This window comes from Branchiostoma belcheri, unplaced genomic scaffold (genome assembly GCF_001625305.1).
Source record: "Branchiostoma belcheri isolate BF01 breed outbred unplaced genomic scaffold, Haploidv18h27 scaffold21, whole genome shotgun sequence".
Classification (NCBI taxonomy): Eukaryota; Metazoa; Chordata; class Leptocardii; order Amphioxiformes; family Branchiostomatidae; genus Branchiostoma; species Branchiostoma belcheri.
In genome coordinates this window covers 2,624,055-2,636,908 of record NW_017803602.1, presented here as the reverse complement: position 1 = coordinate 2,636,908, position 12,854 = coordinate 2,624,055, and the positions used below count along the sequence as shown (strand labels likewise).

Here is a 12,854-nt window from a genome sequence, read left to right as displayed (position 1 = left end):
GCACATGTAGGTGAGATTAGTCCAAATGTACTGACTTATCTGCGAGCACCCCGTTGACGTGCACCATGGCGGTGGTGAGTTGTCCCAGTCCCAGCAGACAGCGCAGCAGGCCCTGGTGATGAGGCACGGTACTGGCCTCTGTCTGTAACGCTCGCTCGTAGCAGGCAGACGCATCACGCAGTTCACCTGGGGGAGGTAAAGTGGTAGATTTTTTTAAGTAAGCAAGCTTTAAGATATTAGATTTACAACACATTTCATGGATGGATAACTTAGTTCTCCAAAGCCTGTTAACACTAATTCTCAAAATAACATTAACTAGTGAAAAACGCTGTGCGATAGGGAAAAAGGTTGAGAATTACATGTAAGTGCTACTCAGCATTTGGGCTCTACATTATTAGGATGCCTTCTCAGTTGCTCTGTGTTTTTGAAATTCTTCCTGCCAATATACACACTACTATCCCAAAGCGATATGACTTACCTATGCTCTCATGCTGAAGGATCTGTTCCTTTATGTCAGGCTCACTCTTACGTATGGCCATCACCCCGGCTACCCCATCTGGTTCATCCATGGCCACATACAGCTTCTGTTGTCAAAAAAAAAAACAACCATAAAAAAGTATTGTCACTGTGACACTTGTCCAATGTGTAAGGCCATATATGCTTGACTCTTGACTGGCAATTTTGAAATTTAGCAACCTTCTGGAAATCAACAAATTCAGCCTAACATAACTATCAAATGAAAGTAACTTGTGTTTCACCTGTAACAAACACAACTGTGGTTCTATGTCTGGTTTACTGGCAGATAGGTAGGACTCAAAGTGCATGAGTGCGCGAGTGTAGGCCCTGCAGTGGAAGGATGCCAGAGCCAGCACGTCCTGCGGGATCAGGTCCAGGAAACCCTGCACACAGCTGTACGGAGAGTCGTCTCGCAGGAGAGCTAGCGATCGGGAAAGGGCAAAAGGTCAAGAATGAGGTGAAGTGTGATCCTTTTTAAAAAACTACCCGGTTACGTAGCGCAAAGTGTTGCAGGCTTTCAAAGCTTCGCATGTTCATCCAAGTCATTAACTGGTTCAGATGTTACATATCTTCAGATGTAGTGTAATAGCTGGGATTGAACTTCCAAATACTCAACTGTTCAATCCCTGTTACCATGCCTTTACAGAGGATTGTGTGACTAAGAGCCAATCAGACTCTTACTTATTTCAGGTAAACATTAAAATGTCAGTAACTGTTGATTTATTAACTGGTGCCAGACTATTTGGTAGGGAAGGAATCAGTGGGGCAAACTGTAACTTAAATAGGATGGATTTCAGTCTATATCTTAGAGAAGTGTTCTTCATTGTGTTACCTCTATCTGAGGCCTTGCTCTTTTTCCCATCGTCCCTCTGTACTGACAGGGTGAGATGTCTGTGGCGACACCAGTGTGTGAGATGGTCCAGGACTGAGAACACCGTCTGCGCGGCCATGTGGGAGAAGTCCTGGGCTCCCTTCTCCTCCATCTTTTCCGCATACTTCAGAACTGCCAAGATTTCATTACATGCCTGTAATGACCACATACAGAAGATGTCTTAAACTATGTGACATCATTGTACCATGTGACCGTGTTGAAAACAGATGCCCGCTTCCAAATTGACTTTGTTTTAAACAAGAAAAGCAATCTACCCGGTAGTTCAACACATAATACACTGGTTGTTTTTCTGCCATAGATAACACTTGAAATGTGGTAGAATAACTGAACGATAAGGAGTTGTTATTGTTATACTTAAGCATGACTTGATACGTGGCATCTTACCTCCTGCTTCTCCTCAGTGCTGCCATCCAACAGTGCATGCAGTAACACATGGGGCAGCAGGAACAGTGCTGTAGTCTCATTGTATTTGGCAACAGTGCTACAGGCACTGAACACACGGGAGGGCATGTCCTGCCTTACCTGTGCAATACACAAGGTGGCACTGTTGAGGCCCTTGACTACTAGAACTTATCATGAGTTACATTACATGTATATTGTGACCACTGAAACTTTGCTTAGCAACCAAAATGTCAATGTTACACCAAGGACTGACCAACTTCAAGAACCAACCTTAATGGTATATCTTTTACATTGGTATTTTCCTTACATTAATAAACCCTTAGAAATTCTTGTTCAGAATTTGGTAGACAAGACAGTTGTACCTTAGTGATGAGGTAGCCTGTCCAGTTGTAGACCCAGTCTTGGAAGGTGCTCCCTTTGTTACTACGGTAGATGGGTTTCTTTATGTTGGCCCAGGTGGCAGTAGAGGACATGATGTACCTACCGGAGGAAATCCTTTTGTTAGTACTTTCCTGTCTATTAACATACTGTACTAAGGGTGTTTACTTTCAACTTTGTTAAAAAAAATATATAGGCAAGGTATCCATATTGAAATCAACATACACAGTACTGTGCTGTACTAATATGGTTAGTCTGGACACCACAGACTGTATTTCAGCTGAACCTCTAAGATAGTATTTAGTAACTGGTTGACACATTCTGCAACTCAAATTGTCAAACTGTAAATCTGTTCCAGGCAAGGATCTTATCTGAGTTTACATGATATTAAGTAATACAAATAATCTTATATGAAATTATTCAGCAGAGTATAATGATAGTAAGAGTCTTGTTTTTAATTAGATACATAGTTTAAAAATATGCCACACTACACAGTCATGTGACCAACATACTTGGAGTGTAAATGAGGTAAAAGAATCTCCTGTATGTGTTCTGGAAACCCCCTCCATAGCCTCCGCCCTGTGGTATCTTTTGGTCCCTCCCGACACTCGTATGTCTGGAGAATCTCTTGTATGGAGAATGCAGAGCAGTCCTGGATAAAGAAGAAGTCAGTATGTTTTACGACATGATGATTTAATTTAAATCTTAGTGCAGACTAGATACAATGTATGTAAGGAACTCCCTATTATATTGTATGCATATGTCTGTTAACATAATCAAAACTGCTGCAGTTGAAAAAGAGTTAAGATAATCCTACTGTAACAAAGCCATCCAGACTACATTACATAAAAAGACATTTTATGAAACTGAAACACATTTATTGATCTTTTTACAACAGTAACAACGATACTTGTAACCATACATTGTGAAATACAAATAGTGTTTGGGGTGGTTTTATGTTAACAGTTTTGTGTTGGACTCTCACACAGTGAACATGTGCTCTGTGTTGCTACTGTACCACTGTATAGTTTTAACTGCAAACTTGAAACAGTGAACACCTTCTACATACAGGGAAATCAAGTCTCAGTGAACTTCAAATGATTATCTAAAAAGCCTGACCTGTGACCTGGTGTCAGTAGCGGCCAGGAAGGCTCGAGCCAACTCCATGATCAGGTCATGGGCAAAGTAGATGTCTTCAACACCAGCCTTCAATAAAAAAAACTCTTATTAAGACCCTAGATACCAAAATGTGTTGATTCCCTAACTAAAAGACTGTAAGAATAATAAAATGACCAAGTTAACAACTTCAGAGGTTTTAGGGGGTGGTGTTAGACCAATAAGAAATTGTAGGAACTGTAGCTTAATTCATCAAATAAACAGCAATTACAAAAAACATACCTGGAAGTTTGATAGTTCTTCCTTCTGCCCATGTGCCTTCAGATCCAATCTAATGAGTAGTAGTTTTGCATTAATTAGTTTTGCAAAAAGAGAAATGTGTACACAACTTGACATCAACACTGTACAAAACTCCAGTCAATTTTCTCTGGCTCACCTTTTAGCAAACTATGAACAATGGCCCCCAAAATAAAACAAGAGCAATAACATCATTACATTTTGCACTACAAGCTGATATACATTGTATTGTCAGGCTATAAAATATAATGTAAAGATATAACATCAACTCTCATAACTCTGCTCAAAAGACTGCTGCGTTAAAAAATTGTGAAAGATCTACAGTTACATTTATAGAATTATAAGAGTTGACCTCACTGGTATTCGTTTAGAGGGAAATAGAATACACATTTGTAGCACAGTACCTTCCTGGATCTATAGCACCTAGTTCTCCCAAACACTCCCCTACAAGACTTCTCGCTTTCTTGTCAGACTCACGACAGGACGACAGCAGCTGGGACAACAAAAGTACATTTCTCTCAGTCTAAGTTATCCTCTCAAGTAGGCACAATTATAATTTATGTAAATGTTGAACATTACCTTAAAAAGCTAGGCTGATCATGTCTAATTTCAGAAGGAGAATATTTGAATACATCAATTTGATTTTACAATATTCTGCATATTTACAATAGACTCACCACTGACACTAGGTGTGAGATGATAGGATCAGCAGTCTCACTTCCCTCTACCATCTCATGCAATGCAGTCTGGGAAAAAACAGGATACAACAGTCTATCTTACATATCCTTGTTTGTAGCAGAATTCATGCCATCTAGCCTTTTGACAGATTGTACATGTACTACAACATCCAACTGGTGGCCATATGCTAGTTCTACAGAATATTTGGCATACCACGTAAAACAGTACTTTTTTTCTGTGCTTAAAGTAACCTTAAGCTTTGTTGGCTTAGCAGCTAGGTTGCCAGTTTGACTTGACAGGGTACTAAGTTCATTTGAGCACATGTACAGCACTCAGCAGTGAGGTGAGCCTTGATTCTACTTTTGAACTTGAAGGCAGTTCTACAACTTTCCCCTGGCAGGTATACAGGGAGGAGGGTTTGTTAGTGACTACATCCCACCTGGTTAGCGTGCAGCTGTTGCTTGAGTTTAGACAGGGCATGTAGCCTCACATCCAGGCTCTCATGGCCCAGACCCTTCAGGGAGTGCTTCAGCTGACTCTTCAGGTCTGATTGGCTGGGAAAAGGAAAGTTTTGTCTTCTATGCAACATCTCTAAAACTAAATGACACACATAAAAAGCATGTACACAACTCAAAATACTTTTTAGGCTGAATTTACTTATAATTACAAGTATAGGCTTATGACACTGTATTCTAATAGAAGATTAAAACAAGAATCAATATCTACAAATCTTCACAAGCCCCTAGTAAAATATCATTGTACTGTTTACTTTGCTGCTATTGACTAACTTGTCATGTTTTACCAAGACTCCAAAGCCCACAAAATTGGAAGGGAAATTTGTTGCCATTTTTCCAAGCATAGTTGCCCTACTGCCTGAAGTTACAGAAACTGTACAATGTACATCAGACATTCATAATTAATAAACAAAGCAGAGAAATAATACATGGCCAATCAATGACCAAGCAATTACAGCTTCACTATGCCACCTCTGCCTTTACCTGGATGGTGTTTCTATATGTTGTTTGAGGACAGTGTTGATCTTGGAAAGTTCTGGCAGATCTGGCATGAAGTACAGTTCATGGAAGTGGTCCTGTAGGGCTTCCCTGTAACCAACAGGCTGGAATGTGTAAAACTTCAACAGCACAATGCAAATGATACCAGTGTCTATTTCATCTGTGCAAATTATTTTATGCTAACAAAAATTCAAGAACTTGAAGGTTCTTTTTAAAGGAACACACATCGTAAAAAGAAGGCCCTTCCCTCTTCCAGTTTCTTTCCTTCTACATAGATTTGGGTGTAAAATAAAACCTAATTATTATTATTATCAAAGTGGTGTAAATCCATTCAAAGTTCTACGTGACAACGAAGATCACAGATACTTCTTATGTCTGTGATTATAAATATGTCTATTTTATCTTTTAGTTTAAGTTCAGCCACTTCATGCTGATAAATCCATACTACTTAAAGAACATCTAGGAAAATCATCGGAATGAAACAACAAACCTATTGTCTTGTATGAGGAAGTTGAAGATGCCTGCCACAGACCGAGCCTGAGTCTGCAGCAGTGGCAGGAGGGTCACCACGATCTGACTCAACATGGGGCCCAGAGATGACAACTCCACACTGTGTCAGATGTCAGGAGGAAAACCTTATGATCAGTGTTTTGCATGAAAATACAACCACGCAAAATAAAAAAAAAATTCATACAGAAAAACTCAACTTCACATATGCATGGTTGTCTTGAAAAATAACTGTACAAGCGAGGTATTGATAGCTAGCAGACATGGGACCAAAAAGTCGTTCAATGCTGGAATTCCTGACCAGACGTCATGTTGTTGGGAAAGGAAGTTAACATGACTTTCTTTACTGTACAGATAAGATGTATCAAATGCAAAATATCTTTTTAAATCTTTACATTCAAGTTGTGTTACCTGTGCACAAAGCAGTCCCAGGCCCTGCAGCTCAGCTCAGGAAAACCCTTTACTTTAAATCTGAGACAAATCCTGCAAGAAGAATAACATACATTTAGATGTATTCTACTCCTTACAACCTCACAGTGGAGAAATGAAAAGTGAACAGGAAGCTGCATATTAAGAATCCAATAAAATTCATTCCCTACAAGACAGCCATCGTTCAGCACTAAGAACAGGCAATGGACATCATTCAACATCAAGAACAGCCAATGAACATCATTCACCAAGGATAGCAATTAGCAAATGAACATCATTCAGCACCAAGGACAGCCAATGAACATCATTCAGCATCAAGGACAGCCAATGAACATCATTCAGCACCAAACACTATGGATTCAATGAAAATCTACCTTAGTGTAGTCATGACTTTGACTCTCACAGTTGTGATGTGTTTTGGTCCCATCAGTTTCATCAATGTGATCAGACTCTCCAGTGCCTGTGAGAAAATCACATCAGACACATCAACACCTAGTCAGTACTTTATCAATAAGCCCATGTATGCCCATACATGTGCAGTAGTGATGTATTGTGGTCTAGGTCAGTTTAAGGTCACTTACTTGTAAACAATGCTTTGTCTACATGTGTATACTTCTGATTTTACCTTACCAACAATTCCATGGTGCTGTAATTGTGAGATGGCGTAAATTTTACAGTTCTATGCAACAGCAATGTTTTAAGGAAAACACATAATCCTGTAGGAAAATATGTTGAAAGAACATAATACATGTATGAGGTCTCACCAACTTCTTGTCCTCCATAGGTATTGAGGTGGTGAGCAGCTGAGAGTCAAAGAAAGCCAGAATACCCAACAAACATGGCTGTAGAAACTCAGCCTGTGTCAACACATATCAGTCATAATCATGTAGTGTATCCAAAATATTACCATGAAACATTTAAGTTCGTGACTAAATCCGGCTTTTTGCATTTAGCTCTTGAGATATATATGAGCACAATTTGACTAAAATATCCTGTGCTGTAGTGATCCCCCTGGGACCCTCCCCTGTACCCACCATCTCCTGTGCTGTAGTGATCCCCCTGTACCCACCATCTCCTGTGCTGTAGTGATCCCCCTGTACCCACCATCTCCTGTGCTGTAGTGATCTCCCTGGGGACCTTGCCCTTGCCCTTGCCTTCGCGGGTAGAAGCGGCCACAGCTGCCAGCCCAGCGAAGACCTGGCTGTAGTGGGAGCTGATGTAGAGGAGCAGCTCGTTGTGAAGCCCCTGGTAGTCCTGCCTCAGGAGGCTTCTCAGCTCTATCTGAGTCTCATTCTATAGTTTAAGACATCAATGCCTGGGGTTAGATGTGCAAGGCTAGGGTAAGGTGATACAGTTTGGTTTCCATGTGATATAACCAGTTGAAAACTGTGGTCTCTGAACTGTTATGCCAAAGGGCAGTTATACCAACTATACACTACAGATATCAAAACCATCACAGGGATATCGCCTTTCCAGATACTGCTTGCATCCACTCTCTGGCAAATAAAACCTCAAAAGTTTCCAAATGCCTTTGATTTGAACATGTAATACTTGACTGCTACAGCAGCAGTTGATGAACATCATTCAGCACCAAGAACAGCCACATGTGGTGATACAGTGCTCAAGGGTTATATTAATTTAAACTATTATGCTATCGGTATTATCAATATAGGCCAACTGCAATCTACACTGTCAGAAGACTATTGGTTGCATTAAGAAAGAAAACATCTCCAGTATATCACCTGTACAAACTCGAGTGCCCTCTCCTTCTCCTCAGTCTTACAGTTACAGGCCAGGTAGCGGAAGATGTACTTAAAGTTGTTGATCAGCAGGTCTCGTCGGTTCTGTGGATGTAAAAAGTCATCATCAGACAATTCTGTTGTGATTTGAATTTGCTTCATTTGAATGACAAATCATTTCAATTTAAAGAAGAGTTTCGTGTAAGAGGAAAGTGATACCATTTCCAGTTCCTTGGCAATAAGTCTGATGATGACAGAGGTTTCAGGACAGGCCTTGTGAACCAGCTGTGGCAGGAGAGGCTGGAGACACATCTGTAAGAGAGATCAGACATAGGAGTCACAGTCAATATTATTCCAGGGTTTGGGGATGCTTATGTAAGAGTGACTTCTGAATTATATTTAGGTATGATCTCTGCCACCCAAAAATCATTACTATAGCATGTTAGAACATGATACCAAACCTGACTGCTACTGCAGTGCCATAGAAAGCCCTTAGCCAACCTTGCCCCTTTAATTTGCTGACACCTACCAGAATGCCAAATACATGTATCATCGAATCTATCTACGGTTTCTTGAGTTATGCTATCTGCAAGCAAACCCAACCACAAACAAACAGTACTGAAAGCGTAACCTTGCAGAGTGAGGATATACTAGTAACATGTACACCATTTACTTTATACATTGTACTTACAGACAAAAATTTCCTCACATCTTCACAACTGAAGACACTGGCCACCTGTAATAGACAGAAAACATAATATCTGACAAGGGACAGAATCATTATGATGATTCAAGGCAAGCAGGTTTTAACTGGTTATCAAAATAGTTCACTTTCTGGCAAAAACATTTAGGCTCATGCCTTGTAACAGCATTGAAAGCTGAAAGAAATATTGTTTTGTTACCAATTTCTGTCAAATGAATATTTCATAAATCAACACAGTAAGTATTTCCTCTTGCTAATTATTTTACTTACCTCACTCAAAATACCAGCAGGACTTTTCAGCCTACATGTAGAACTGCCGTCAGAACTCTGGGAGTCATGGAGAACTTCTGACAACCACTGAAAATACAGCAACAAACAATAACTGCATTTTGCTATGTTGTTGCATCCTTATATGTTTATAGTCATTAGTAAAAAGTAAATTATAGTGGTCCACCCTGGTGTGAGTGGATCAAACTGATAGCTTTGGTCTTACACAGCTTTTACTTACAGTACAAAATTAAGGTGATTTCATGTACATTTTGTACAGTCATATTAAACTTGTACTGGTTACTAGTTACTTACCTTACAAATAATGGGCCTCTGTTTGGTGAGAAGGGAAGTGAGGTCTGTCTTCCTGACCTTCGCAATGTCATGAATCTGTGAAAGTAACAAATCAAAAAACATCAAACAAAGGTGAGTGTGATGATAAGGTCACAATAAAGACATACTCGACTAAAAGTGTTCCTGCCGACATAGCATTTCCCTACTGTTTTCCTCATATCTTGCATATGTCTGTATCTGTATCTGTATAGCCGGTATAACCGCCTTTCGGCGTAACACACCAGCTTCGCAGGCACGCGGCGCGGCGGCAGCTGGCTATATTACACCGATCGACTTGTTACACCTAACCCTTGAACTTCTAGCTCTAGACATTGTTTAAAGCTATCTATTGACAGTGCCCCTACTGTACTTGGTGACAGTGAGTTCCACTCTGCGATAGTTCTAGGAAAGAATGAATTCTTGAACACCTCAATCCTTGGTTGATAACTCTGGTACTTGAATGCGTGGCTATTTCTTGTTCTCTTCTGGGCTGGTATTAGGTACTTAGTAGTTGGGACATCCACCAGTTTATTAGTCATTTTGTACATCATGCATAGTCTAGACATCTTTCTTCTGTCTTCAAGTGAGGTCCACTGTAGGTTTCTTTTCATTTCCGTGACACTAGCACCTCTTACATAGTTGTTCATACAGAATCTTGCAGCTTGATTCTGTACCCTTTCCAATTTGTCTTTGTCTTTCTTTGTATATGGATCCCATACTGTCGCAGCGTATTCTAGGTTCGGTCTTACAAGTGACGTGTATGCAAGTGATTTTACTCTCGTTGGACATGCCCACAGATTACGTTTAATCACTCCCAATGTCTGTTTCGCCTTAGTTGTGATATTATTAACATGTGCACCCCACTTCAGTCCGCTTGTCAGCGTGACGCCCAGATACGGATGGATTTTTGTGGTTGCTAAAGCCTGACCACAAAACTGGTAGCTAGTTGCATGTGGTGTTCGTTTGTTTGTTATGTGCATAATGTAGCATTTTTCGGGATTAAACTGCATGAGCCATTTGCTTTGCCATTCTTCCAGGGTGTTCAGGTCTTTTTGGAGAAGTTGTGAGTCGGTCTGTGTAGAAAGCTCTACATACAATAGACAGTCATCGGCAAATAACCTCACATTTGAGTCAAGCTGATCTGGTAGGTCATTTATATACAAGAGAAAGAGCAATGGCCCCAGGACGGTTCCTTGAGGGACCCCAGACGCTACTTTAACTGGAGCCGACGCCTTCCCTTCAACCACTACTGTTTGCTCCCTGTTGGTCAGGAAAGCCTTTAACCAATTCAGCGTAGGGCCTTGGATTCCATAATACTCCAGTTTTGAGATGAGCCTGCCATGGGGGACTTTATCAAAGGCTTTAGTGAAATCAAGTATTGCTAAATCTACCTGCCGTTTACTGTTTAGTGCGCCAGCTATGTCATGGACTGTTAGTATAAGCTGTGTTTCTGTGGATCGTTTGGCTCTGAATCCATGCTGGTAATCCGTTAATATACTGTAACTTTCTAGGTGCTTCATGATTTGGCTATGGATGATATGTTCAAGTAGTTTGCAGGATATGCAGGTCAGTGAAACAGGTCTGTAGTTGCTGGGGACCGCTCTATCTCCTTTTTTAAAGATGGCGCATATATTTGCATCCCTCCAATCTTTAGGGATTTCTGCAGTGTTTAGCGAGTGTTGGAAAATATTGGTTAGAACAGGCGCGATTTCACTAGCTGTCAACTTGAGGAACCACGGTGGTATTTGGTCTGGTCCGGATGCTTTAGAGGGATTGAGACCTTGAAGCATTTTTTCGACACCATCAGTAGAAACTACTATATGTTCCATTGGAGGAGTACAGGGCTGACCTAGAGATGGCATATCTGTGGTGTCTTCCTCTGTGAAAACACTTTTGAACTGTGAACTGAGTACTTCTGCTTTTTTCCCGCTGTCACTGATGATGGTATTTCCCACCTTTAGGGGTGCTACCCCGACAAGGTCTTTCCTCAGTCCTTTTATGTACGACCAGAATGTTTTGGGTTTGTCAACTATAGCTTCTCCCAGTATGTCTGCCACGTATTTAGAGTGTGCTTGTCTTATGCTTTTCTGAACTCCCTTCTTAACTCTCTTATATTTGTTCCAGTCTTCCTTTTGGCCTGTTTTCTTAGCTTTGTTATAGAGCCGCTGCTTCTTACGACAGTGCCTCCTTAGGTTTCTGTTGAACCAAGGCAAGTTGTATCTGCTTGATGTTATCTTACTTGGGATGTGCTTGTTCATCGTGTCTTTCATTTTGTCTTTGAAGTCTGACCACTTCTGTGTAACTGACATATCCTGAGTTCTTTTGTGAAAGTTAGTTGCATAATCCGTTAGGTCTTTCTTAATGGCTGGTTCGTCGGCTTTTGTGCGGATGTACACTTTTCTCTTAGGTTTCCTGTTTTGTTTCAGTGCCAGGTTAACGTCCACTAGAACCATGTCGTGGTCACTTATCCCCGGGACTACTGTGGTCTTCTCAATTATGTTGGGGTTATTAACTAAGACCAGGTCCAAGAGATTACCATTTCTAGTTGGTTCCTGGACTGTTTGAAATAACCCGTGGTTATCCATTAGGTTTAGTAGTTTCTCTGCTTGGCCTGTGTAGGCCTGCTTGGCCTGTGTAGGCCTGTGTAGGCCTGAATGTCTATAATAATTTAGGTTAATAAACCACTCACTCTGCGGTTTATTCATTATTTATATATCACTGACAGTGCTTTGCATCATAAACACAGAAAAGTGGACCATTAATGTTATAGTGATCATATAGCCAATTCAAACTGCCACTGACATTGTTCCCATGTGTGCATTATTGGCTGATCATTGATGCACAGTTTTCTTCCTCTGAGCCTTTTGCCCCCTTATTACTTACCTGACTGTAGGCCAGTGCTGCCAGCACAGGGGACAGGGACACCAGACTGATCAACAGGTTTATCAGCACTACTCCAAACAGGTCACCCTCAGCTATCCTGTAAAACATGTGAGTAGGGTGTAGTAAAACATATGATGAACAAGTTAGCTTTGCAATTCACCCTTCCATGTATGTGCAAATACATTTCCAAACCTGTAATTCAGAAGAGTTTAGAATTTATTACAAACATGTTAATTGAATAATTATTGTTATTGCTGAATAGAATCAGAAAATGTTTATTTTGGTGTCATAACCACTTCAAATCTAAAAAAATCCTTAAATTTAAGTCAGACCTTGCTTCAAAATTGCGGCATTTACAGGAAGAAAGGAAATGCTGCACTTATATATACATTTAGAACATGTAGCAAATTCCATTCAAGTTTGATACCAGTCCTGCCACACTGACCTGCCCAGCTGCCCAATAGTCAGGACCACTGTCTCCTGAAGAGGAACACAGTTGGTACTGCTGTATGCTCGTAGGTATGCAGACTTCAGCTTGGCCACCAGGGGGCTGGACGCATCAGTCAGCCATCCTCGGGCCAGGTGACCAACCTGTTTACTGGAGCACAATTCAGCTGTCAGTGCTTTTACTACACTAGCATATGTTTAAGAAACTGGGAAATACAGTGACATTAGTTACATGTATATCTATTTTTAAAAAT

The 12,854-nt window shown here is 40.6% G+C and overlaps 1 protein-coding gene across 3 annotated transcripts in view; it reads right to left on the bottom strand.

The window, feature by feature from the left end:
* Window positions 1-12,854, bottom strand: part of LOC109469787 (serine/threonine-protein kinase ATR-like) — a 35,142-nt gene that overhangs the window by 10,997 nt on the left and 11,291 nt on the right. For all 3 annotated transcript variants that reach the window (XM_019768439.1, XM_019768438.1, XM_019768440.1), the window contains exons 22-46: window positions 12,599-12,751; window positions 12,154-12,250; window positions 9,253-9,327; window positions 8,941-9,027; window positions 8,659-8,703; window positions 8,187-8,279; window positions 7,971-8,072; window positions 7,333-7,521; window positions 6,993-7,085; window positions 6,603-6,688; window positions 6,211-6,282; window positions 5,783-5,902; window positions 5,278-5,382; window positions 4,719-4,833; window positions 4,279-4,347; window positions 4,006-4,094; window positions 3,587-3,635; window positions 3,308-3,394; window positions 2,701-2,840; window positions 2,173-2,290; window positions 1,793-1,930; window positions 1,349-1,541; window positions 759-937; window positions 479-584; window positions 36-186 (exon numbers count right to left, since the gene is read on the bottom strand). In XM_019768439.1, the coding sequence (XP_019623998.1) occupies window positions 36-186; window positions 479-584; window positions 759-937; window positions 1,349-1,541; window positions 1,793-1,930; window positions 2,173-2,290; window positions 2,701-2,840; window positions 3,308-3,394; window positions 3,587-3,635; window positions 4,006-4,094; window positions 4,279-4,347; window positions 4,719-4,833; window positions 5,278-5,382; window positions 5,783-5,902; window positions 6,211-6,282; window positions 6,603-6,688; window positions 6,993-7,085; window positions 7,333-7,521; window positions 7,971-8,072; window positions 8,187-8,279; window positions 8,659-8,703; window positions 8,941-9,027; window positions 9,253-9,327; window positions 12,154-12,250; window positions 12,599-12,751 (2,751 nt within the window). The remainder of the gene's footprint in view (window positions 1-35; window positions 187-478; window positions 585-758; window positions 938-1,348; window positions 1,542-1,792; window positions 1,931-2,172; window positions 2,291-2,700; window positions 2,841-3,307; window positions 3,395-3,586; window positions 3,636-4,005; window positions 4,095-4,278; window positions 4,348-4,718; window positions 4,834-5,277; window positions 5,383-5,782; window positions 5,903-6,210; window positions 6,283-6,602; window positions 6,689-6,992; window positions 7,086-7,332; window positions 7,522-7,970; window positions 8,073-8,186; window positions 8,280-8,658; window positions 8,704-8,940; window positions 9,028-9,252; window positions 9,328-12,153; window positions 12,251-12,598; window positions 12,752-12,854) is intronic.